Source organism: Neodiprion virginianus, chromosome 4 (assembly GCF_021901495.1).
Source record: "Neodiprion virginianus isolate iyNeoVirg1 chromosome 4, iyNeoVirg1.1, whole genome shotgun sequence".
Lineage (NCBI taxonomy): Eukaryota > Metazoa > Arthropoda > Insecta > Hymenoptera > Diprionidae > Neodiprion > Neodiprion virginianus.
In genome coordinates this window covers 25,673,130-25,696,819 of record NC_060880.1, presented here as the reverse complement: position 1 = coordinate 25,696,819, position 23,690 = coordinate 25,673,130, and the positions used below count along the sequence as shown (strand labels likewise).

At 39.9% G+C, this 23,690-nt stretch overlaps 2 protein-coding genes across 8 annotated transcripts in view; both read left to right on the top strand.

Moving 5' to 3' along the window:
- LOC124302148 (uncharacterized) overlaps positions 1 to 23,690 on the top strand; it is an 88,233-nt gene that overhangs the window by 12,188 nt on the left and 52,355 nt on the right. For 6 of the 7 annotated variants that reach the window (XR_006907641.1, XM_046757975.1, XM_046757977.1 and 3 more), the window contains one exon: positions 21,523 to 21,581. The exons of the other annotated variant lie outside the window; for it this stretch is intronic. The gene's annotated coding sequence lies outside the window, so the exon portion shown is untranslated. The remainder of the gene's footprint in view (positions 1 to 21,522; positions 21,582 to 23,690) is intronic. 7 annotated transcript variants of the gene reach the window in all.
- On the top strand, positions 3,342 to 4,714 carry LOC124302865 (uncharacterized). The gene is made up of 2 exons (XM_046759435.1): positions 3,342 to 3,360; positions 3,783 to 4,714. The coding sequence occupies exons 1-2, from the start codon at positions 3,342 to 3,344 to the stop codon at positions 4,712 to 4,714; spliced, it is 951 nt and encodes a 316-aa protein (XP_046615391.1).

Below are 23,690 nucleotides of genomic sequence, written 5' to 3'. Positions count from 1 at the left end.
CCTGTATAATGATGCAGTCCCAATGGGACAGGTGAACCATCGGTCCCCGGGTACTGGATAAATGACGGTGTGAGCTACGACGCCAAAGACGGCTCGACGCGTGTCTTTTGACAATAAGAAATGGACGATAAAATTATACCTTAGATGTAAGAAGAGGGGTTTCGTTGCGGGAGGGACGAGATCTTGGCTCTTGCTGCGAGTGCTGATATTTCTTGATATGTATCGCGCTTGCGGTGCGTGTAACGTTGTACGGTTCGTTATACGCGAATACGTTGCAACGAGGATTTTCGCACAAGCATGAACGTGTTTAACCCTCGCGCGGTCTTCCTTATAAATATTTATACCTTTCTAACAGGCTTGGATATATTCAAAGAGATTGTAATTCTTTTTTTATTCCTTGCGCTGCTAAACCTTACCCAACGTAATTCGAGAAGAAACAGTAAACGAGCGGTGATAAGTTTTTTTCTTAATCCAACTATGTTTCAGGATTTACCAAACGTACCTTTCCAGTCAACGAGTGGTAAAGACAGAAATATCGTGTGATGAACGGTTGGAAGTTCGACTGAAACTCGACGAGTTGAATTCAGTTGAAACAATGTTCCCATAATTATGGGTGACTTTGAAGAGATCCTAGTATCGAATCATTTCAGCAATGAAAAAATCCCATCGTTTGAACAACTTTAATGGACTATCGCTCACATTGATCGTAATTGAATTTTTAACGTATCAGCAAAGTTATGTTTTTCACTTGGATTCTCATTTGATCCGAAAAAAAGAAAGAAAAAAAAAGAGTTCAATCGAGTCATCGTAAGTAATGAATAGTAAATCAGTGCCTCGATAAACGATACTTCAATTATTAAAATTGTTCAAACAACGTAATTGTTTCATTGCAGAAATGGTTCGATTATGAAATAATTGTGCTATTGTAGCTGAAATTAATTTCTGTGTCAAGGGTATATTGTTTCAACTGAATTCGATTCGATTAACTTCAGCTGCACTTTGAAACCTTCGTTACATCATATTTCTTTCTTTACAGCTCTTTGGCTGGACTGTAGATTCGACACATCCTGAAACCGTTGTTGTATAATTCATTCTCCGACTTCGCTGCAATAAAATCTTTTTGTAAAACTATGAGACGAGTGAAAAACGTTTCTCCGCGAATCATCTTTTCATACTCCACGTAGGCCGTACAGTTCATGCATTTTATACCATATCACTGCACAGAGAGAAGAATTTCTTTCAGCAAAAAATGGGTCCGTTTACGCCGAGGCAGATATGCGATAAGGCATATCGGGTGTGTCGCAGCGTAGAATCCTTCAAGGCGATAAGGAAACTTTGAAATACTTGAGCTCGTGTGTATCGAGATCTCCGCCCTCGTTCCTCGTTCGAAACTACGAGCTCCTTGTTTTTCCGTCTCTCCGATATCCACAGCTATAAGGGGTTGCCAAGAAAATCTTTATCGAACCATTTTATAATATATTGCAAGGGACACGCAGCGGGATAAAATCGAATTTTCATCACCTTTTACCCGATTTATTCTATTTCTTTATTCCTTATCTCGAAAGCAGAGGAACCAGTATACACGTATATTTATGTTCTAGTTTTTGATACGAATCTCGAGACTCTGATTTTAGCCCAAAACACGGTTTCACCCATAAATTGAGCCTGATCATACGTTCATGATTCGATCGCATAAAATCTCGAAACGTTGAAAATAACCTACGATCGCTTATTAGCTTTAAAAAGCTCGAAAAAAAAGGTATAAAAGGCTCATAATTTCCCATTATGTCAATAATCGTCATCAATTTTGTTTAAAAAAGAAGATTGAAAAACTGCTTCTGTACCTATAATAAATATATTCTTCAATCTTGGGTAGCGGCAAGTGGTTTCATCTGCATACATTTTTTACAAATCCGTCACCGGTTCGATACCGCGTCGATATCATCCCCTAGTTTCGATGCGTCGACCGATCCTTTTATAAGAAAAAGGACGGCATGGGAATGTGTGCATGAATGCATCGAAGGTACGCCTCGAGGTTTTCCATTAGTGGATTGGGCTCTTGAAAGGCTTCGAAGACGGGCGAGATTTGGAGGAAAAGAAGAAAAGAAAGGAGCAAATCATATTTTCTTTCCCCCTTTAATTCTGCGTATCACCTCCAGGGGATTACGTTTCAGGCAAATGTCGATGCCGACAGTATTTGCTTGTAGGGTCGAACGATGAGAGATTGAACTCCGGTTAAAAAGGTGTTTGCACAGCGCCTAAGTTCCCCAAATTATCGAACTTACGATATTGACTTCGAAATGCGAAATGGGGAAAGTGGATTTAATGATTCCCACGAGTTAATTTTACACCTGCAAGTCTGTGGATTCATCCGAGTGCTTTTTCACTTCCAACAACTTTTACAGATGAATATACGATACACGCATTCTTTTTCTACGATACTGTTCGCGCCACTTTATTATTATTATATTAGTTTTGTAAATTTATCATAGCAAATACTTTAGTGTCGTTATATTTGTATGTTGCACCTATTTACCACGTATAAGGTGACTAAAGAGTCACAACAGTAGATTTACTTTCTTATTCCGCATGACGAGTAGTTCAACGTTATAGTAATTCAAATTACGTACTTATTGCCCACGTCAGAAATTCGTGAGCCGATACTCGAATCGGCAGTTACGTACGTTCGCTTGGCCGGTGAGGGCGCAGCGCAAGTTAGTTAGTCTCGAGCGCTCGAATAGGTAGGACGTGTTAGGTTCTCCTTAGACACGCGCGTCGATTACTTCGTCTCGCGTAGTTTTAAGATTTATCCGTTTAACACGGTCGGAGGAGACGCGGCACACCCTCTAGTAGGGCCGGAGGTGCCCGTCTCCCGGATGAGGGGGAGTCGCGGCACACCCTCTAGTAGGGCCGGAGGTGCCCGTCTCCCGGGCGAGCGTCATTGCTTCAGCGTTGGTTCCCGAGACGTCGGGACCGCTGTTTGCACGGCATTGGGCCACCTTGACGCTCCCCACTCCCGGCTTCCACGAGTGCGTGGAAGTTGCGGAGCACGGTTTCTCATGGAGACTTAGATAAGTTGGCTTAAGATCATTGAATGATCATTCAATCTGGTTGACAAGGAACGCACCAGCGGCTGTATTATCCTGTTTTATGATGATCTGATTGGCAGTTAATAAACACTGGTCTTGCTTCGGCTTTTCCCTCTGCACCGTGAGGGTTTTTATGCCGAAGCAAGCGTCTTGTCTTTCCCGCGAAATTGTGTTATTTATTTATTTACCCTCTCACTCACTCATCCCATTCCGATTGAAGTTAGAGAAGAACTCTGATCAAACGACCAAACCATGGTGCCCCGGGTGAGGAGTGAGTGATTGGGTTTTTCTTGTTAGTCAAGTTCGTGTTAACTTGTCACCTGGTACTGGCTGGTGCGTCTTGTGTATGTCCTGTACGTGTGTAAGCCGAGACGAGGCTTAGGGATTAGGATTAGCGTGGCACAAGGGCCTTCGCGCGACACTCACTAACAAGCGAGTTGCGTTTGGTTCTTCGACTGTGATACACGTTCGTTTGGACCTCTTGGAGGGTACCAGCTCTCTTGGTTCACTCCCGAAATTTACGGACTTGATAAAGTTTTTGGAACGGAGAACTCAGGCCTTGACTATGATCGCGCTCGAGTGTTGAACGGGGAAGAGGTCGGCTTCAACACCTGCGGGACCCCAACCCCGTAAGGTTTCCCACCACACTGGTGCTGCGGTCCTGCGGCAATCCTAAATTCGAATTCGAAACAGACGCGCTCGTCCTCCCAAAACTCACCTCGCGTCTCCCATCGGATAGATTTGGCGATCTAGATTTGCGACAATTTGAGGGTCTTGCGCTGGTGGATCCGGACTTTTCGGTTTCCCAAGATGTAGACGTGATTTTGGGTGCTGATGTTTATGGCCAGTTGCTCCGTCCCGGCTTGAAACGGTTCCCTACCTCACAACTTGTCGCTCAAAGTACGGCTTTTGGTTGGGTGATTTCCGGTATGGTGCGGTCCGACAAACGGCGGGCGGACAGGGCTCACTCTTCCTTGCCAACACGGGCACTTCATTGCTTGGGTGAGCCGGATTTGGAGCGGGCCCTGCGGCGCTTTTGGTCTCTCGAGGAGATTGCTCCGAATTCGGGTGGATTGACGCCCGAGGACGAGATGGCTGAGCATTTGTTCGGGGAGGCTCATAGTCGCGAATCGCGAGGTCGGTGCGGGGTCCGGCTTCCTGTGGGACCGGAGCATCCTAGGGTGGCTAACGAGACTGGATCAATGGCGCTTAAATCTCTCTCTGGTATGCAACGTCGACTGTCGCGAGACGCTAGATTGGCTGAGGCATACGGTAGCTTCATGAGGGACTACGAACGCCTGGGACATATGACTCGAGTCCCGGCCTCAGAAATACGGTGCGAGGAAGCGTGGTACCTTCCACATCACGCAGTGATTCAGGCTTCAGGTGACAAATGGAAACTTCGCGTTGTGTTTGATGCCTCTCGGAAAACTCGCGAAGGGCACTGTCTGAATAACTTTTTGTGGTCAGGACCCCCCCCTCCAGAGCGATCTGTCATTGATCCTCTTAAATTGGCGAAAATACCGTTTTGCGTTTATCGCGGACATGGTGAGGGTGTTCCGGCGGGCTCTGGTTGGGCGCGAGGACCGGGATCTGCAGAGGGTTGTGTGGGCGACGACCGCTGACGCCGGTCCTGTTGATTACCGTTTGAATGCTGTCGCGTGCGGGACGACTTGTGCCCCATATCTGGCCATCCGCACGCTTTCGCAGTTGGTTATTGATGAGGGGGTTGACTTTCCTCTCGGAGCGATGGTGTAAATATTGGCTTCTGGGCAGTCACGGCATAAGGGGGGAAATCCGTCGATTCGGAGTTGGACGCGAGTGGTCCTGGGTGCACATGGGGCGGCGTCTGGTTCCCTTCGGCGTGGACACTGGGTGTCCGTGAGTCCGAGCCGGGATTCCGGCGTCTGATTTGATTGGATTACATGGATCGGATTGATTATCACTTCGGGTTATCGGAATCTCAGAAAGAAATAACAGACAGTTTCAGTGGCTTGGAATCGAGTATTTTGAGGCATTGCGATCTAGTAGAACGACTGAATTCGACACGTGTGTTTTGTGAATTTTATTTTGCAGCACGTTGCTTACACGTCATCCGGAAGTACTCGACTAAACTCGGCTCCCGCCGCGGTGACTCTCACGCCCTCTCCGTCTCCACACGATCTGTCAAACATGGCGTACACTCCCAGAGACCTGCGCACGCAGGCGCGGGCGATTCGAGTACGAGAACACTCACTCAACAGTGTGTGCGCCAGACTGTAAAGCGTCATGAATCAGAGAATAAATAAAAGTGTATTTGAACGAGACAAGAAGTAGCCTCTAGGAAGAATAAACAAACTCCACCCGGGTACGGATGGCCTTGTAAAGGTGGTAACGATTGAAACCGCAACTACCACTCTACGGCGGCCCATCTTTCGTCTATGCCGGCTGCACCTCGAAGATGGCGGCAAAGGGCGTAGGGCAATGTCGGAGGCCTGAGGATTCGTCTGTTGGACGAAGGCGGGCGGGATGTTCGCGCCACTTTATTATTATTATATTAGTTTTGTAAATTTATCATAGCAAATACTTTAGTGTCGTTATATTTGTATGTTGCACCTATTTACCACGTATAAGGTGACTAAAGAGTCACAACAGTAGATTTACTTTCTTATTCCGCATGACGAGTAGTTCAACGTTATAGTAATTCAAATTACGTACTTATTGCCCACGTCAGAAATTCGTGAGCCGATACTCGAATCGGCAGTTACGTACGTTCGCTTGGCCGGTGAGGGCGCAGCGCAAGTTAGTTAGTCTCGAGCGCTCGAATAGGTAGGACGTGTTAGGTTCTCCTTAGACACGCGCGTCGATTACTTCGTCTCGCGTAGTTTTAAGATTTATCCGTTTAACACGGTCGGAGGAGACGCGGCACACCCTCTAGTAGGGCCGGAGGTGCCCGTCTCCCGGATGAGGGGGAGTCGCGGCACACCCTCTAGTAGGGCCGGAGGTGCCCGTCTCCCGGGCGAGCGTCATTGCTTCAGCGTTGGTTCCCGAGACGTCGGGACCGCTGTTTGCACGGCATTGGGCCACCTTGACGCTCCCCACTCCCGGCTTCCACGAGTGCGTGGAAGTTGCGGAGCACGGTTTCTCATGGAGACTTAGATAAGTTGGCTTAAGATCATTGAATGATCATTCAATCTGGTTGACAAGGAACGCACCAGCGGCTGTATTATCCTGTTTTATGATGATCTGATTGGCAGTTAATAAACACTGGTCTTGCTTCGGCTTTTCCCTCTGCACCGTGAGGGTTTTTATGCCGAAGCAAGCGTCTTGTCTTTCCCGCGAAATTGTGTTATTTATTTATTTACCCTCTCACTCACTCATCCCATTCCGATTGAAGTTAGAGAAGAACTCTGATCAAACGACCAAACCAGATACCTTTGTTCAAACCAATCGGGTTTAAATTTTTTTCAACTTTGTTAGTCTACATCAAACGAATGATTCCATTATATTATCATTGATTCCTTGTTATCTCAAAGAAAGTTTCAGACATTTAAGGTGGTTCTTTAGCCAATGCAAAGTCCTTAGCTTTGTATGAGATTATGGCCGTTTGACGTTTTTTCAACGCAAATGCTGTCACAGTTATTTCACGAAATCCAAAGGCTTTGTCAAAAAACGAGATAATGGCGGTTGGAATAATGATTTTTCCAACAATGTCTTGACACGGCCGATCGTTTCGAAAAGATATTTTACGATAAACACGACAATGTATAAGTTAAAAACGTCGCTTCCGGAATCCGATAAAATGGCGCGGAATTTAAATGTCGTGAATTGTATTTTCACATATCCTGGATCGATTTACAACTAATAACAACAAAATGAAGATTGAAACGTTCATTTTCGACTAAAACAAAGCCATTGTACATGGAAACGCATGAAAATAATGGAACTATACACTCGCTATTAATTGTATCCGATGACAACGGTAATCAGACGAAAAACTATGGACAGAATTTTGTCAACAAAATTTTATTCTTGTGCATTAATTCAACAAGTTTAATGTAAATTATACGCTTCTCCGAAAGGATTGCAATTTCCAATTGTTGAATTTATCACTTGCTTGGGCGAATGAACTATCGATCCACCTTTTCTAATCAAGTATAATCGAGAAACTGTAAGCTTGCGGGCTTGAATCAAACACATGTTCCATGTCCGTCTTAAACTAGGTTGCAGTTTATCGCCGCGTGTATCTCGAGTCGTTTCAGCCGTAGGCAGCAATTCTAACTCGCCAATTTTACACGAGTTAGTCATCGAATTGAGGTCCGATGCCACAACAGTGTTCCAAAACTGTATACATATAATGGTTTATACTGTTCTGCACGGGTTTATTTTCGATCCAACTTATATTCGGAATCGACCCGGATTGCAACACGATTGCACTAAATAACAACGCCGCGTCATCTTAATTTCCCTAAAAATGATCCTCACTTTTCGATAGGCGGTTCAATTTCGCGTGCTTGCAGCTCTGATAACCATTTTTCATATCTAGTCCTCGCTCAATTTTTCACCCGAGCTTTTCTCGCCTACGCAAATGTATAGCACGAGGCCAGACCATCGGTGCATATACGTTGAAAAACGGCTCGTCAATCTTTGAACGTGCATATGTATATATATACGATCTTTGATCCAAACCGCGATGATCTGGTCTGGTTTCATTTATAGGGTATTTTTAAAGTTGTAAATTTCTTATTTCTTGTTTCGTTACACGATGTTTTTCTCGAAACGCTTTTAGAACCGCGTGGCCATGTGTTCTATAATGTGCCTGTTTTGATTTCATAACAGATTCTATAACGTGCAATACTATAATATAATAACTCGATTCAAAATTCATTGATCGCAATAACTGTATTTCTCGGAAACTGACAATTAGCAGGAAAGATTTATCAGTCTCGAAGACTTTTTCCATCTTCTTCGTCACGATCAAAATGAATACAGATTCTTGCACGATTGCTCGGAGATCATGTCATTTCTCATTTCGTTCACATCGCGATCACAAAATAATGCTTATAATAACTATAGAACATAAATGATAATTTCCAATAGGTGAACAGGAAATGAAAAACAATTTCATACGCTGAGAAAACGAAAGTCTGTCTGATAGTTTGTTTGGAACACGGTTCGTTTCATTCAAAGAAAGAAATTTAGTTGGGTTCAGCGATTATTGGTTGATCAATTAAATATTATTTTAGAGCACTCAAATAAAAAGCAAATGTTTCTAAACAAGTTTTACTGAGATTCGAGTAAAAAGTAATCTACAGGAGGGTCATTTGGGTTGTCAGGTGAAATCATTGCGTTTATTTTATTATTAATAATAATAATAATAATAATAATATTTCTTTCGTCATATTTAGTAAATTCAATAAATTACCACTCCTTTATATAGCCATTGGGCTAGTTAAGTAAGGAAATAGCGGTTTGAGATATGCTTACGTCTGGATTTGAACCAGATAAGAACTCTCGTCTGGTTTTGTGGAAACTGTATAATATAAACAACAAGGACAAAACAACCTCGAGATTATGCTCGACCGTTTTTCATATCTGTGCGGTTTCGTTCCGACCTTTATACTTATCGAGGTTGAGATTCTAGCTGATTATATGGTACAGAGTCAATTTGTATGTAACGCAGGCACTAATCATGCTAATTACTGCGCTAATTACTCCCTTGCGTCTGAGTAAATACGCATTCGCTTCCATCGATTTTTTTTTATCAGTTTTTTTTTTTTTCTTATCTGTATGAGATTGCGCGAATTTCACCTAAATGCCGCGTTTAAAAACGCTGCTCTGAAACAGATATTTGAATTTGTTAACATTGTGTGATCTGAAATTTTCAGAGAAATTTTAACGGTTGAAAATTTTTAAAACCGTCCATGATCGCGTTTTTTTTTTAAGTTCTTCAGTTATTACGTTGATCAAAATGTTGTATTAATACCACTTATATGAAACGTCCTTTAAGCATAATTGCAATGCGAAGGATTCAACGTTTTTCTTCTTTCTTTTATGCACCTTAAATGAAATAGATGATGTAGAAAATTGAGGGAAAAAGATGAAGACCGAAATGGTGAAAACACTGAACCCTGTATCACAAAAACTTTGCATCTAACTTATTCGGGCTTACTACGACTGCTGAATAAATGATGAACCGCGATATATTCATTCACGTGGTAAGATTAAATTTAGATTTTCACGTATGTATATATACTGGATATATGCGACGGAATCCCGCGGTGCGTTGGTTAAAATCAAAGACTTGAAGGGACGCGATATAATTTTGAATGACACTGCAAAATGCAGACGGATTACTATCGAGCTTTCATCGTCAGATGCAGAGAATTCAAAGCAGGAAGCTATTTGTATGGATTAACTTACGCCGTGATAAATTTCTGTATGTGCAGTTATATATATACTCACTATGTGTAATCCCTAACTATGTTCATTTCTTACCGTAACCGAAAGATAATATATAATACACTTCTGGGTACGGAATGAAAATCCGTTTCGTAGCTGTGACCGGAAAATATATTGCACCTGAAATTTGGGTAGTTCAAGCTTGATCGAAAACTGCAATATTGGAGTTCTGAAGAGTAAGCGAAGATACTTGGTTTTTACAATCAACGGAAAGCACGAACTTGAGGCTGATCCATATTTTTTTATTATTAAAAGTTTTAGTTCAAACTTGATTGATCGAGACTTCTGATACATAAAATCTATTGAACATAATTATTCTTTTTTTTTTTCAACTACAACAATCTGATAAACTAAACAAACATACTCAGGAATACAATAACCAGATATTTTTGCATCGACAGCTATAATCAAACGGAAAGATAACTTGTACCGCATTTTCTTGCGATTTCACCAATATTGTGAAAGTTTGAATCATTGCGCAACACGTTGCATTTCACCAAAATTTCCACGCAACTGTGAAGAATGAAATTGTTATCATCCATGAATACCGACCGAAATCCGAACACATTCCTCCCGTGAATAATCTATCCGCGTTTCGAACGCGAAACGTTTTCCCATCGCTGCTGACGCCGCTGTCCTAATCGGCTCGATCTCATGGGTCCCATTATTTAATCTCCTCCTTCTTGAGAGAAACCTACGCGAGCTGCAGAAGATCTTTCGCCGATGGTGTGCCACCAGGGAACGCGGAGCACACGTGGCTCTGGATGGCCGTTTCGCCCTCTGTTATATACATATTATACATAGGGTATATACCTATTAATGGAACGCGAACTTTAGTCCGTAATGACCGGTGAAGTTTGACGGTAAAACTCGCGGAGTTATCACGCCGTTTCTATACTACATGGGAGATTCGTGCAGCCAATTTGAGACCAATCAAACGTTCGAAACTCTGACCACGTTGGAATGGATCCAGTTTTTCTTTTTTTTTTCATCTTTTACCGCATGCTTTGGTAACCCAGCTTTAAAACGTTCCCGTATGGATCGTTGATTGTAGCAAAACATTTTTTTTATTGATTTTTTTTTACTTTGTAATGACGTTTATTAGCGATTTTGACGATAAACTCGAATAGATCCAGATTTAGACCATTTTTTAGACAAAAACCGTGAAAATTCACTTTTGCTTATAACAATGTAAGTTTTTCATTTTCTATCGCTAAATTTAAACTTTGTCGTTAGATGGGTTGTAATTTTTCTTCCTGTTTGTTTTTCAACTTTTATGCGGAGGAAATTTGATTCGTATGAACTTTGATGGTGGTCAAGATTTTTTGAATGCATGTGGAGGCATCAGAAATGAATGGATAAATTTATCAAACAGAATCGCAGTCAAGAAAATCGAATTCTGAAGTAAAATGAATATTCGTATCAATGTAATTGGATTTCCAGACTGAAATGATATTGTTTAACAATTCATGTGTGTCATTTGAGGAATTTTATAATAAATTACCCTGAATACCAAGTTCACGGCGTGCATTGTATGATAGTTTTTAATAAATACAAGAAAAATCGATTCTTCTTTTGGAAATTTTGAAATCCGTTCCTCCGAATTCTGTAATGCGCGTGTATGAGTGTTAAAAAAATGTTTAAAAAGGTGCGAGAGCGCTTTAAAGTTTGGAAAATTGTAGAGACTAAAAAGAAATCAAGAATTGACGTTCAAGCCGTTCAAAGTTGGTCGAATTTCAGGTGAGATATTCTGCAATCACGGTTTAAGTATAAAAAATTATTTCACGAATTCTGAAAGTGGTGTGAAAGATAAAACCTTATCGATTGTTCCTGGAACTTGTTCTACAAATTATTCGTCAGCAAATTAAAAATTTTTAAATTCGGATTCAGCGTCAATAAATTAGTTTGAAAAATGATTTGATAAATTTTCCTAAAATGGGCACCTGATCCTAATTTGATTCAACGAGAATCTGACGCGAATGTTCGATGGATCGGTTTTTTTCCACCCTTATAAATTTACAACATGCATCGTCACGTTCTTTCGCAGAGATAAAATTCTTCCATTTTTGGTTTCTTTTTTTTTCTTTTTTTTTTTTGTTTCTCGCGAAATTCCCGTACGATTAATGGGGAGCTTTATATCCGCCCGACGTTCGCGTGCGTGAAATAGATGGGAAAATTATGTACTTTAAATTGTACATACGCGTATATCTTCCGTGTATTTATCCTTAAGGTAATAAAAATCCGGTATGCGATAATAAATAACGAAGAAATTCGCTCTCCCTTTCCTCCCTAGGGAGAATTAAAGGGAACGTATCGTCAAAGTATGTATGAATATGGAATAATTGAACCGACAAAGTTAAGCATAAACCGACCGAATTACTCGGGGCGATCCGCGGTTCCCGCGACTTTCCGACTTGTATTCCCGAGACCTGAAAAAACACAAAAGCAGCTCTTTCTTTCATCCCACGGCAACACGCGAAACGTGATCCCGAATCCCCTCGTACATGCAAGAACGTGTCTCTCCTCCTGCGGGAACTCCCTATTTTTCACATCGAATTCCGGCGTCTCAACGAGGGGACTCTGAGGGAACACCGAGGAACGAGCTTGAATTATGGCGCCGGTGACGTCACTCGACACAGCCCACTCACTGCCGTGTCTGATTGCGAGAGAAATTTCTAGTGCACACCTTGAATATTTTGGTCTTTTTTCACCGGGATCGGAAAATCGGTATACGATTCTGGGTACAAGATTAAAGGGAGCAATTTTCTCTCTAGCTGTAAGTGATTGTCGTCACTCGAAATATATATTTTTTTTTTAAACTACAATGACGATAGCCTGTTGTTGGTGCAACGATAAATTGATGCCAATTACTTGATATACGTTTCAAAAAATGTAACACTGATAATTATTTTAACACTAAATAGTTAGTTGGAATACATTTTATTGTGATTCCAACTATACTCAAACCCGTGTTTGTAACGATACCGATTTTAACGATACTTTTTATTGATTTTATTACCAAATTATCGAACATTGAGTATCTATTTATCGGATTATCGTATTTATTCGTGAGCTACGTTAGCCTCTCTGAGAATAAAAAATGGGAAATGTTGCTATTATTGAATAAAAGCTTAAATGTTGGTGTTTCATTTCAAGTCACTTCAGAATCGTTGAAATTGTAGTGGATTTGCTCGATTTTCACTCTACGATGTTTATTTTACTAGGAACAATATTGTCTGCAATTTTTCTGAAACAAATCTCTTTTATCTCTCTAAATATTCAATTCTAACAAGATATTAAATTGACCAGTGACCAAAAAAATATTGTTCCCAAAAAAAAAAAAAAAAAAAATTAACCATCCTATAGAGCGAAATCGACGAAATGTGTGCTACATTTTTAATCGTTAAGAGTTGATTGGAATAAAGCGTCGATATCGAAAGCTGTGATCTACCTAGCGTGTTAAAATAATAAAATATTTCCGTTTCAATTTCCTTACTCAAAACCAATGTTGCATTCACTATCACACTGAGTAAAATTTCATTCGTCATAGTTACTAAAAAATTCTGGTTAAACAGACATCGTCATAATAACTGCACAGTCAGGAATCTCTCTTGCTACGGTAATACAAAAAGCGAGGAAAAAAAAAGAATAAAAAATAATAAACGTGATTATCAGCCAAAAAAGTAGAATATTTTGTCCCGTATAAGCCTGCACAGGAATATTACGTACTTCGATTCACTCTGTCCGATACGTGTATAGAGTATTGCAGAGCGATACGCTTGCATGTCTCTACGTCACATGTTTCGTGTTACGCAAAAATGTTATCGGCATCATATCTCATCATGTCGTGACGCTGCACTCCAGCATATCAACGTGACGGAGCTATTGAATATATTATAAATACTTGCGTATTGATGAAACGTTTCACTTCATCATCGGCGAAATGAAAGCTGAAAATTTTGGAGGAGAAACTGTCACAGACTCTGAATCCCCTCGTTTTTATGCACGACTACGTGAAAATATGCGGATGCAAATTATGCCGTACAACGATTTGCCGCTGCAATCATCCGTCATATGCTACAACGTTCAGTCAGCGAGATTGGCACGCTAGAGGTTGAAAAAAGGGGTAAAAATCGTTACGAGCTGATTTTACTGCGGCAGCTGTGTATCGGAGAAAATGTTTTACATGCAATTTTTATCACTGGTACGTACATTCGTTACGGATGAAAAATTCGCTCGGGTCTACCTTGTGTTGACATAAAGTTAATGTGTTACTTTTCTCATACTTATTCATTTATAACGCAATGTTGAACGCCGCTGCCGGCTGAAAGTCTCCTCGTACGATAAAAGTGAAAATGAAAGTGAATAAAGATTCGTCTGAGGAATTGTTTTCAAAAACTCTTTGATGTGGTGTATTTCATACGTAATTGCATAAGAGTCAGAATTTTTCAAACGATATTGTTCGCTGTTTTGATTGTACAATTTAGTGAAAAAAGAGGAATGGTTTTTATGAGCAACGGTATCAGAATTCGATTCGACTTTATGTTTATAATCAAAAAATTTCGAAAGAATATGCTACTACTGTTGTGAAATAAGTTTGAGAGCTTTTTAACGTTGGAATTAAACAATCGTCGAGCGATTCGTTGGAGTTTTGGAATGTGTGAAACTTGAAACAAGGCGAAATATACAGCCATAAGACGTGCCTTCTTGTGATCGATTACTTTCCCCAGATGGTAATTGCATCGTTACTTACGTCTTGGTTATCGCCATCGCATAACCGTTCGACCGGTGCAGAAGTACACGCTGAAAATCCCCATTCGCGAGGAAAATCGTATTTCAGATAATTTTCCCGCTGGGTACACCAGCGAAATATGCTTGCAATGGAATTCACATTTTATGGATGGACGTAACTTCCCTCGCAAAATCGAATCAAGCTTTTTCCACACATCTCTTATGCCACGTGTTTTTTCATAGCCCAGCAGTTTATACTGAGCGATTATGGCGAAAGTTGTTAGATTCTAAATGGAACAATGTTTGTTAGTTAAAAATGAAGGGAATTGATGCAGGAAAATAGAGATCAAAATTTTACCAGAATCAGAAGAAAATTTGTTTTCAAAGTTAAAATTAACTACTATCCGGTTTGGAGATGATTATTCCTGACATATTATTCTTGAATTACGCAGACGCGATTCGAAGCGATTGAAATATTTCATACACAAATTTTGAACGTCTGATGCGTGGAACGGGATTATTCTCGACTTACAAGCTGTCTGAGTTTTAACCTAGGCGCAGAGAGGCGCATTTTGAGTGACAACTAACAGATGGTTTCACAAATATTTCAACACATCGCCGCTTGATGTTTATCCGGATATATGAATCTTGGCATCTAAGAATAACGCCCGCTAGCCGCCGGCGGAACTATAATACGACTATCAAATTCGCGATAATTTTTCACTTCTCGATGAAAAGAGTTAGCTGTCTATACATCAAGAAATATATAACTGCTTCAGTTTTTCATCCGTTACTTTCTGGCGTCTCTGGTGAAACGATCCTTCGAGTCCGGTTAAGACTGGTGGGTGTAAAGTGATCGATTCTGGTCTCCATCTTGACGAGAGGGTAGATCGATTTTGAACATCGTCATGCGCGATGATTTCATTGGAAGGAAAATTGCAAAAAAGTGGAGTGCAGAAATGAAAATGAACATACCATGTTTGATGCCTCCTGGTAAACGTAGCAACGTTTGAACACGCGTTTGTGAAATTGTCCATATAACCATGAATTGAAGAAAAATTTTTACAACAAATAACGACGTATTTTATAATATAACCGTTGCAGTTTAGAACAGGGATGAAATATAATCATTCTCGTATTTAACAACAGTGAGTTGGCCTTGCACCGAACTAACACCAATTATCCGGTGCAGCATCTCTCTGCGCTTGCATCTGGGACAATTTCAAGCCCATCGTCAGTTTTAAAAGGTTAAGCAGGTCTGACACCTCGAGAATAACTCTGACTGGTGTAATTCGGTGGATTTAAAGTCCTACTTCAATCCTACAAAGAGGTCAACACCGTTTGGACATAATTGGTTGGAAATAAAGGTTTCGGGTATATTTCGGTGCGGAATTCGAAACCGACTTTGAATATATCAGTGAAATTTGTGACCAGAAAATTTATCGAAATCTTGATGTTTCTTATTTCCATTCTACATTAGTGCTTCTAAGTCAACACTAGAGCGAAGTGTGAGGATTCGATTCACGAAACTTTGGAGTATAGCATTAACTTTGGAAAGGGTTCGTCAAAGTGTCTTCCGGTAGAGACTCGCGAGATAAGCATCAAATTCCGGATCCAACTAGTCAAAGAACCCCAACGTGAGATACGAATTCCAGAAATTTGCATCCCGCCAACTCTCTCTCTCTCTCTTCAGAGATTCGGAAAGGAGAAACTTTTGCGAAGCTTACTAGATGGATGTCTTAAGGCTGTTGTGAGTTACGGTTTTCGGCAAGAGGCTGTCCGCCATGTTCTCCCTAAGGAAGGGACCGTCTGGTCTACAGGATTGTGGGAAATCCTGGTGAATTGAATTGGATCTAGAGAGTTAAGTCCTCCGATTTCGAGGATTCGGTTGTCGTCTCAAATATTGACAAAATTCTTTCATTCCTCCCCGCGCTTCGTTCTCTCGGATTTACGTCCCACGCTCAGGAAATGCGACCCACCGCGCATAAACTCTACATCATGCCCATAACCGTACATTTTACCCCAAATACACTTCGCGCTGCTTCTGAGTAACGAGACGAATCTGGGAAGTCGTGGGTGCGGAGATGAAAAATACGCCTATTTTTCCCCTCTCCTCATCAATTATCCCGCGACTTAACGTTCGATCATAATTTGATACAAACGCATACAATTTAATTTAGAATTCCCGTTTTTAAAAACATTTTTCGGAGTACAAAACAGACAGGTTTTGTTCCTTTACATCATATGTCGGGAGTTTGCGTTACTATAAATGGTTAAGGAAACGATCTAAATATAAGGATAAGGAAGTTATGAATTCGTTCTCGTTCCTCGCATTAAGGACGAATTTTGTAATCCATTCATTCCCATCGTACTTATCAAATTGACGTCACATCCAACCACAGAAATAACGGCATAAAGAATCACGAAGACGTGATTTATTCCCTCGTTTTTCCTCATTGCAAAAAAAATGTTTCAATCATTATGATCATTGCAATGATGCAGAGTCGTAATGTTATCTGAACTGGGTAATTATTTTGCATCGATCGATGACCAGGCTTGCAGAGCAGATGACGGGGGTAGAAGTTTCAACGAGCAATTTGTCAGGGGAGCAATTTAACCTTTGACCCGTCTCGTCTTTGGACCCGCGTATTACTCGAACCTCTGGGCTCGAGTGTGTAACGAACGACGAGCCAGAGGGAAAGTTCTAATCAAGCCTTACGCGTGGTCTGATTTTTTACGCTGACATTACCTACCCTGTGGCATAAAATACGTAGGCACATGTAGTCGCTCGCCTAGTACCGACACACTTGTTATCACCTCGGGCTGCAGCTGCTGCTTCCAACTCTGCAACTTGGCTCGTTAGCGAGTGTTGGACGTGGGCGAGCTTTCATCAATCAACCGTATTACTTTAATGCCAAAACAACGTCCCTGCCCGAAAAGTTTTTCAGCTCCTTTTGTTTACCCGCGTTTTTCACCTTAGCCCGATTCTTGTTTTCGGATTGTGTGGTTTTCCGCTTTTTTCATTTTTTTTTTTTTTTTTTCTTCATCTTATTTGTTTACTTCATCGCCGCGGTTGGATCGATGCCTTGTTCTTCCGCCATCGCGTATTTTTTCTTTTCTCTTCTACTAGTTCTTTTCCGCCTTAACGAGGGAAATAAAACGAATCATCGTTTGTTTCCCAACCGATTTGATAGTAACAACGAGATCCCCTGCAATGTTTGTTTATTGTTAGTAAGAAATTTTTCTCTTCTCAACGCACTCTCGGAACATATTTCTTCTATGAAGGCCTGATATATTCGAGCCGATTATAACCGCTGACAATTATACCAAAGGGGACGGAAAATACGGATCTGCTCGTTTTAATCAGTCGTACCTTTCGTCCCTCTCTTCGCGATTTTAATTGCACGTGACGGACATTGTCGTAACAAAATCCGGGACTGTCAGAAACAGAAAATTACACAATATACTTAGGGTGGGCCAAAAAAATCGACTATTTTTTTTTTTTCACTCGGTACTCCGAAAACTTGGTTGGTAGAGACCTCAAAAACGTTCTCTCCGAGTATGAGCTCTTAATTTTAATAGGAAGGTCTTCCGCCTCGCAGTTTTCTATTTTTTTTCTTATGGTGAGGAAGAAAAATACATATCTCGGTATTTACTATTTATAAAAAAAAAAAACATGTATCCTATTTTCGTAGGAAATTGAATATTGTGCATTGAAGTTTGACGGTGAATATCTTCTGAACAGTGAGGTATACAAAAAAATTGTAAGAGACCTTTTTTGTAGAGAATTCAATTTCCTACAAAAATATGATACACGTTTTTTTTTTATAAATAGTAGATACTGAGATATGTATTTTTCTTCCTCACCATAAGAAAAAAATAGAAAACCGCGAGGCGGAGGAAACTTTGCTATTAAAATTAAGAGCTCATACTTGGAGAGAATGTTTTTGAGGTCTCTACCAACCAAGCTTTCGGAGTATCAAGTAAAAAAAAAAGTAGTCGATTTTTTTGGCCCACCCTAATATACATAATAATGAAATTTTTTTACAGACGCTACGCACGAAATTTTCCGTCACGTTGAATCGATCCAGTTGATTGCACCCGCAGTTAGTCTTATTAAGAGAATTCATCCCGCAGTTTTCGCTTCAGGCTACACGCGCCTGTTGACATGAATTTCCTTTGTCAAAATTCCCTCGTCAACGTGCTTGACACTCTTTACATATTCATAAAAGTAAAAGAAATTCCGGTACTTTCACTCTTATCAGCAACTTTGCTCATTATACGTGCAGTTCCTGGTCATATACCGCAGTTAATATAATACACGAGATGCTTTTTTGAGATGAGAATTCTGCAGCTCGCTTAAGCTGCACGGTTTTGCGAAATTTTCACCGTTACTACACCCGAACGTAATCCGGCCGATCAACGATAAATTAAGAGTCAAATCTGTGCTTCGCAGGATCAGCCTGGTACTTGAAGTGTCGATACGTGCAACAAAAATTTAGGCCATTGCTAACACAAGTTGACGAAATATTTACGCAATATCCTCTCAAATATTTTCACTCAGTCCTATACTCAACTACAATATCGAATTACTCTGACAATGAGAAGTGAATTTGTGTATGTTAGGTACGATTTTGGTTACACCTTACGGCTTCGAACGAAGCCAGCAAACGAGCTTCGCCTTATCTATTTGCAAATTTGGGAAATTCAGGATATCCTCAACTGACTGAAAAAATTAAGTGAATCTATACAATTTTCATGATTCACAGATTACTTTATTATATTTCATTCAAACAATTTCAAACACTTTTCATTTGACACGATAAAGATTCTTTTTTTTAGTAGGTGGAAATTTGGTTGCCGAAAAATAATGTAACGGGATTGAATATTCGGTCAGAAAAAAAAAAAAAACAGTCCGACTTTTTTTTAAACCCTGGCTCTGCGCTGTGATTAATTGAGGTTCCCGGACTAATTAATAGCTTTGGGCGTACGAATTCAATCGACATTCAATTCAACCTGTAGATCCTTTTCAATTTGATGGTTTCGGTTGGTTTTTCTTTTTCATCCGTGTTGTGGATAATATTAGGAGTGCGAGTTTTATTCAGTTTGAAACTCTGCAAGTTGTATAAATAGTTTTTATCGTACCAAAGGAAGATTTAATCCGAGGTAACATAGCGACAGGCAAAAATAGCATGGTTAAAACTGTATGCCGTGAATCCAAACGATATTTTTTCTTCCGTACAATTAGCGGCCATTCGTATATTTCACCAATTCTTTAGTCAACAATGTTAAAAATTTGGTGTAGTAACTTTTTTCGTTACCCTTCTATTTTCTTCTTTAATTCCTATCAAAGGCATAAAATCTCATGAAATAAAAATTTCAATGCACGTACAAATTGATTGCTTTCCACGTTAGTTTCTCGAAAGACTTTAGGTCGTAGGCGATTAAAGGATTGAATTTTTTTTTTTTATTGTCATCCATTATCGCGCCGATGTAATCAGAAAATAGTTTTAAATCACCGTCCAGAATAATTGTCAGAATTGCGTTCGATTAAATTATTCGCTAAATATCTTACGTTTGTAAATAATATAAACAAATTTCACAAAATTTTCAGTTTTTCATGTGACTGTTATAAGTCTCAAGATAATATGTTGGTACGGCATGCTTCTTTTTTCTATTTATATTTTTATCCCAACATACCTATTCGGTACAATAAATTTGAAACTAAATGCTACCTTGATTTTTCTTTTATCGTTTTAAAAGTTCGGTGAAAATTTTTCCATTAAATTTATTACAACAATAACATCGACTCGTATCGGGAAATCAGCAACGTTGAGACGCTGACGGTTTTTAATATCGATGAAAAATTGAATGGTTATTTAAATCCTTGGGCAGCCGAAGTCTATCGTTTGTCGGGAATAGACTGAATGATCCTCTATACCCACCCCGGTCTGCCTGGGGTTGAGCTGACGAGTTGCCATGACGACCATCGGTGCCCCGCCATCGACAGAGATGCTCAACCCTGGAGGAGTTCGATCGAAAATCGTCGACAGGCTGAATTAAGCCAACGCAAATTGCACAATTTCTCGGTAAAAAAATATTTTCGCACCACCGAATCATCCCAAATCTTGCCTCGGATCTTCTCTTCGGATTTCCGAAACATTTGAACCACGCCAAAAGATTTGCCCACCGAAAAATTTGACGCTTAGAGAAAATGATAATACTCGTTAGATTCACCACTGCTTTTACCACCGATTCGTCTGGTGGTTTAGATGACAGATAGATAGATAGATAGATAGATAGATAAATAGATAGATAGACACTGGCGGACAAGAGCTTTCTTTTCGGGGATCAAAAGTTCTGCTTAAGGCGGGACGTTTTCGACTATGATCGTTGATTATTTTCTCCTATTTTTGTTTTTTATTTCCGTTTATTTCTCCCTCTCGCCCTTTTTACTATTTTCTTTTACGCACTCGCGATAATTACATTACGTCAGTCTGTGCGGCTGAAACGCGATCGAAGCGGACAATTTTCATCGCGTTATAATATTTCATCAGCCATGATCGTCGAAAGGAAAATTCCGTTGCCTCGGTGTTGTTCTTGTCCGGAAAGTTATTCCGGCCGTGCAGCCGGTGCTTTCAAACTATAATGAATCATTCTCCTTCGATTGATTGGCTTTAGTAAATTAGCCATTAAACCCTCCCCTCCAAGTTCCGTCAAATACAGACAGTGCTGACGACAGTCTGTTCGGCAGACGAATTGAGAAGGGGTTAAAGAATTTCAGAAGCTTCGATTTCATTTTTTTTTTTTTCTATTCTTCATTACATAATAAAAATATCCGGTTTTTCGCTTCACCCTTAATTTGGAATCAAACGATTTGCCCGATTCGTTTCTTAATTTATGGCGATTAATTTGTTCCCATGCTGCTTTTCATTTTAATTTTCAATTTTAGCTCTAGTATTTTTTTTCACACGGTAAATTTTTTTACGCAAATCTACCCCTCGCTGTTACACCCGTCCTCAATAAGCACGGATATCCGATTCAACAACTTCGGTGTGAGCCGCGGTTATGTTATGAATTTACTTGAATTTTAACGAAGCTTCGCATAGTTGATCGTAGTCGAGAATTAACAGTGAACACTTGCATTTCACTCGGATATACGTCAGCCGCACATCATATAAATATCGAGAGGAAATAATAGCAGTCAGAAATTGTGGCAACTTGCACGAAAGCTTCAACGAGTACGATATTTATGTTTCAGATGAAACCGTTGGAGCAACGACGATGGCTAATGTGATTATGCTCGAGGCTTCGATATGCGTAAGTGTAGCCGCTATATTCCGCTAAACATATACAATGCAAATTCAACACGTCGTGAGCCATGTACCAAATTTATTGCCATGTTTATTGCCACTTATATTACAAGATTATCGCACACGGTGCACTCGAATGATTCTCAAAAATTCCTAATGAAAGAAATTTCACCACCAATTGATTCAGCGATAATGGGACTTGTATTTGAATCGAACAAATTCGTTTGATAATAATCTTTTTCTTTTCACTGACCGCATAACTAATGATCACGGGTACGATGGTTTACATTTTTGTTTATGACCTGTGTATGTTGTTTACTAAATAGTCAATTGAACAAAAACCAAATTCATTCGGTCTGACCAATTTAAATAATTTTGAATACTCCTTGTAAGTCGTTTAATCTATCGAAAGAAAACATTTGAAATGCGTCGAAATGAATTCGAATAAAATGAATCGTAAATATATCACATGTAATTATTATCAATAAAACTCACTCACTGTATTCTCAATTCTGCGCGTTTTCATAAACGAAGAGTAATTTTATCCTTGGGAACATAGCCTGTACTGAATTGCAGCAGAAAAGTATGACCATTATATATATTATCATGTATAATCAAAAGTATTTCTCCGAGCAGTGAAAAACCTTACAAATAAAAACAATTATCGTGATACACCCCGCGCAATAATCCAAAGAGGAAATATTTGTCCCGATATTCCGCAAGGCTATATATATATATATATATAATCCACGTTATTCCTTGCGGATAATACTTAATTTATTTTACTGTCCCTCCGCGGTGCTTCAGCTCCTTCGATATAATCCAGGGAGGAGATTCGACTTTATACGCGCGGATCGGACTTGCACCACTCAACATGATTGACGCTGTTTATCGTCCCCTGGCGAACGCTTTTCAACCTGTGCTTGCAATGGTGATATACGCATAAGTTTCTGGTTCCAATTGGCAGGAGCGGAGGGAGGAATGAGAAATAAATATGGAACATCTTTGAGGGGGTTGATCGGCTAGCGATCGATACGTTTTTTTTTTTTTTATTAATTTTATTATGAATCAGTAAGGCGTTGATTGTTTTTCAAATTTATTCATGCGCAAGCTAAGAATGTTTCTTTGAAAACAGAAGAATAAAATATACCGGGATTGTCATGAAGAGTTTGGATATCGATGTTTCGTTTCGAATCGCTACAAAATGGTTTAAAATTTGGTACATTTGTTTGAATTCACTCTACGACGATACATTTCAATCAAAATATAATTTCTTACCAAGTTGCTGAAACAGATCTTCTCCCTTTTACTTCAGTCATCGATTCAATATTGACATCTATCGATCGTCATCGATTACATACATACGGGTGCAATGTTTTCAAATTATACATCTAACGATCAAACGTGGTACAAAAAAAAAATGTGATAAATATAATGAATGTACGATTACGATCTTGTCTAATAAAATCACGAAATAGTAGGTATCAATTTTCGGCAAATCTACTTTTTCAAATCGGGATGAAGAATCGTGAAAAAAAATTCAGCCTCCGATCGTTTGCCGAACATCTAGAGCTAATCCGCAATTGGTTTTGCGGACATACATTCCGCGTGCTCCGTATCCCACGGTACATCCGTAATCAATCCCCGAAGCCAATCAGACACCGCGTATATCGATCCATATTTCAATTAAGTACCCTCGTTCAGCTACAGGTTTAATGCTCGGACTGTCGACGACACGAATCGTATAACGCACTCGAAATCTCTGTGGTAAAGGATTCGATTTCGATTCGCCGTGCAGACAATCGACGTTTTGTTCGATTTTTCGTCTAGTATTTTGAATTATACAACGGCCAAAACATGTATGATACTAATCGAAGCAGACTCTTTATACGTGTCGGTTAGTTGAACTGTAATCACGGAGTCGTTGCATGCTTGGAATACCGTGAAATTTCGCGTGATTTATTAGTCGCTGGATAATTCACGGAATTTGAATTTATTTTGCCACTCGATGACGTTGATCAAAATTTGTATGAATCCTAAATCAAACTTTTAGTGTGTTTAAATCGAAAATTATTCTCTAACTTCACCCACACAGAGTTGGAATAGTATTATTTTC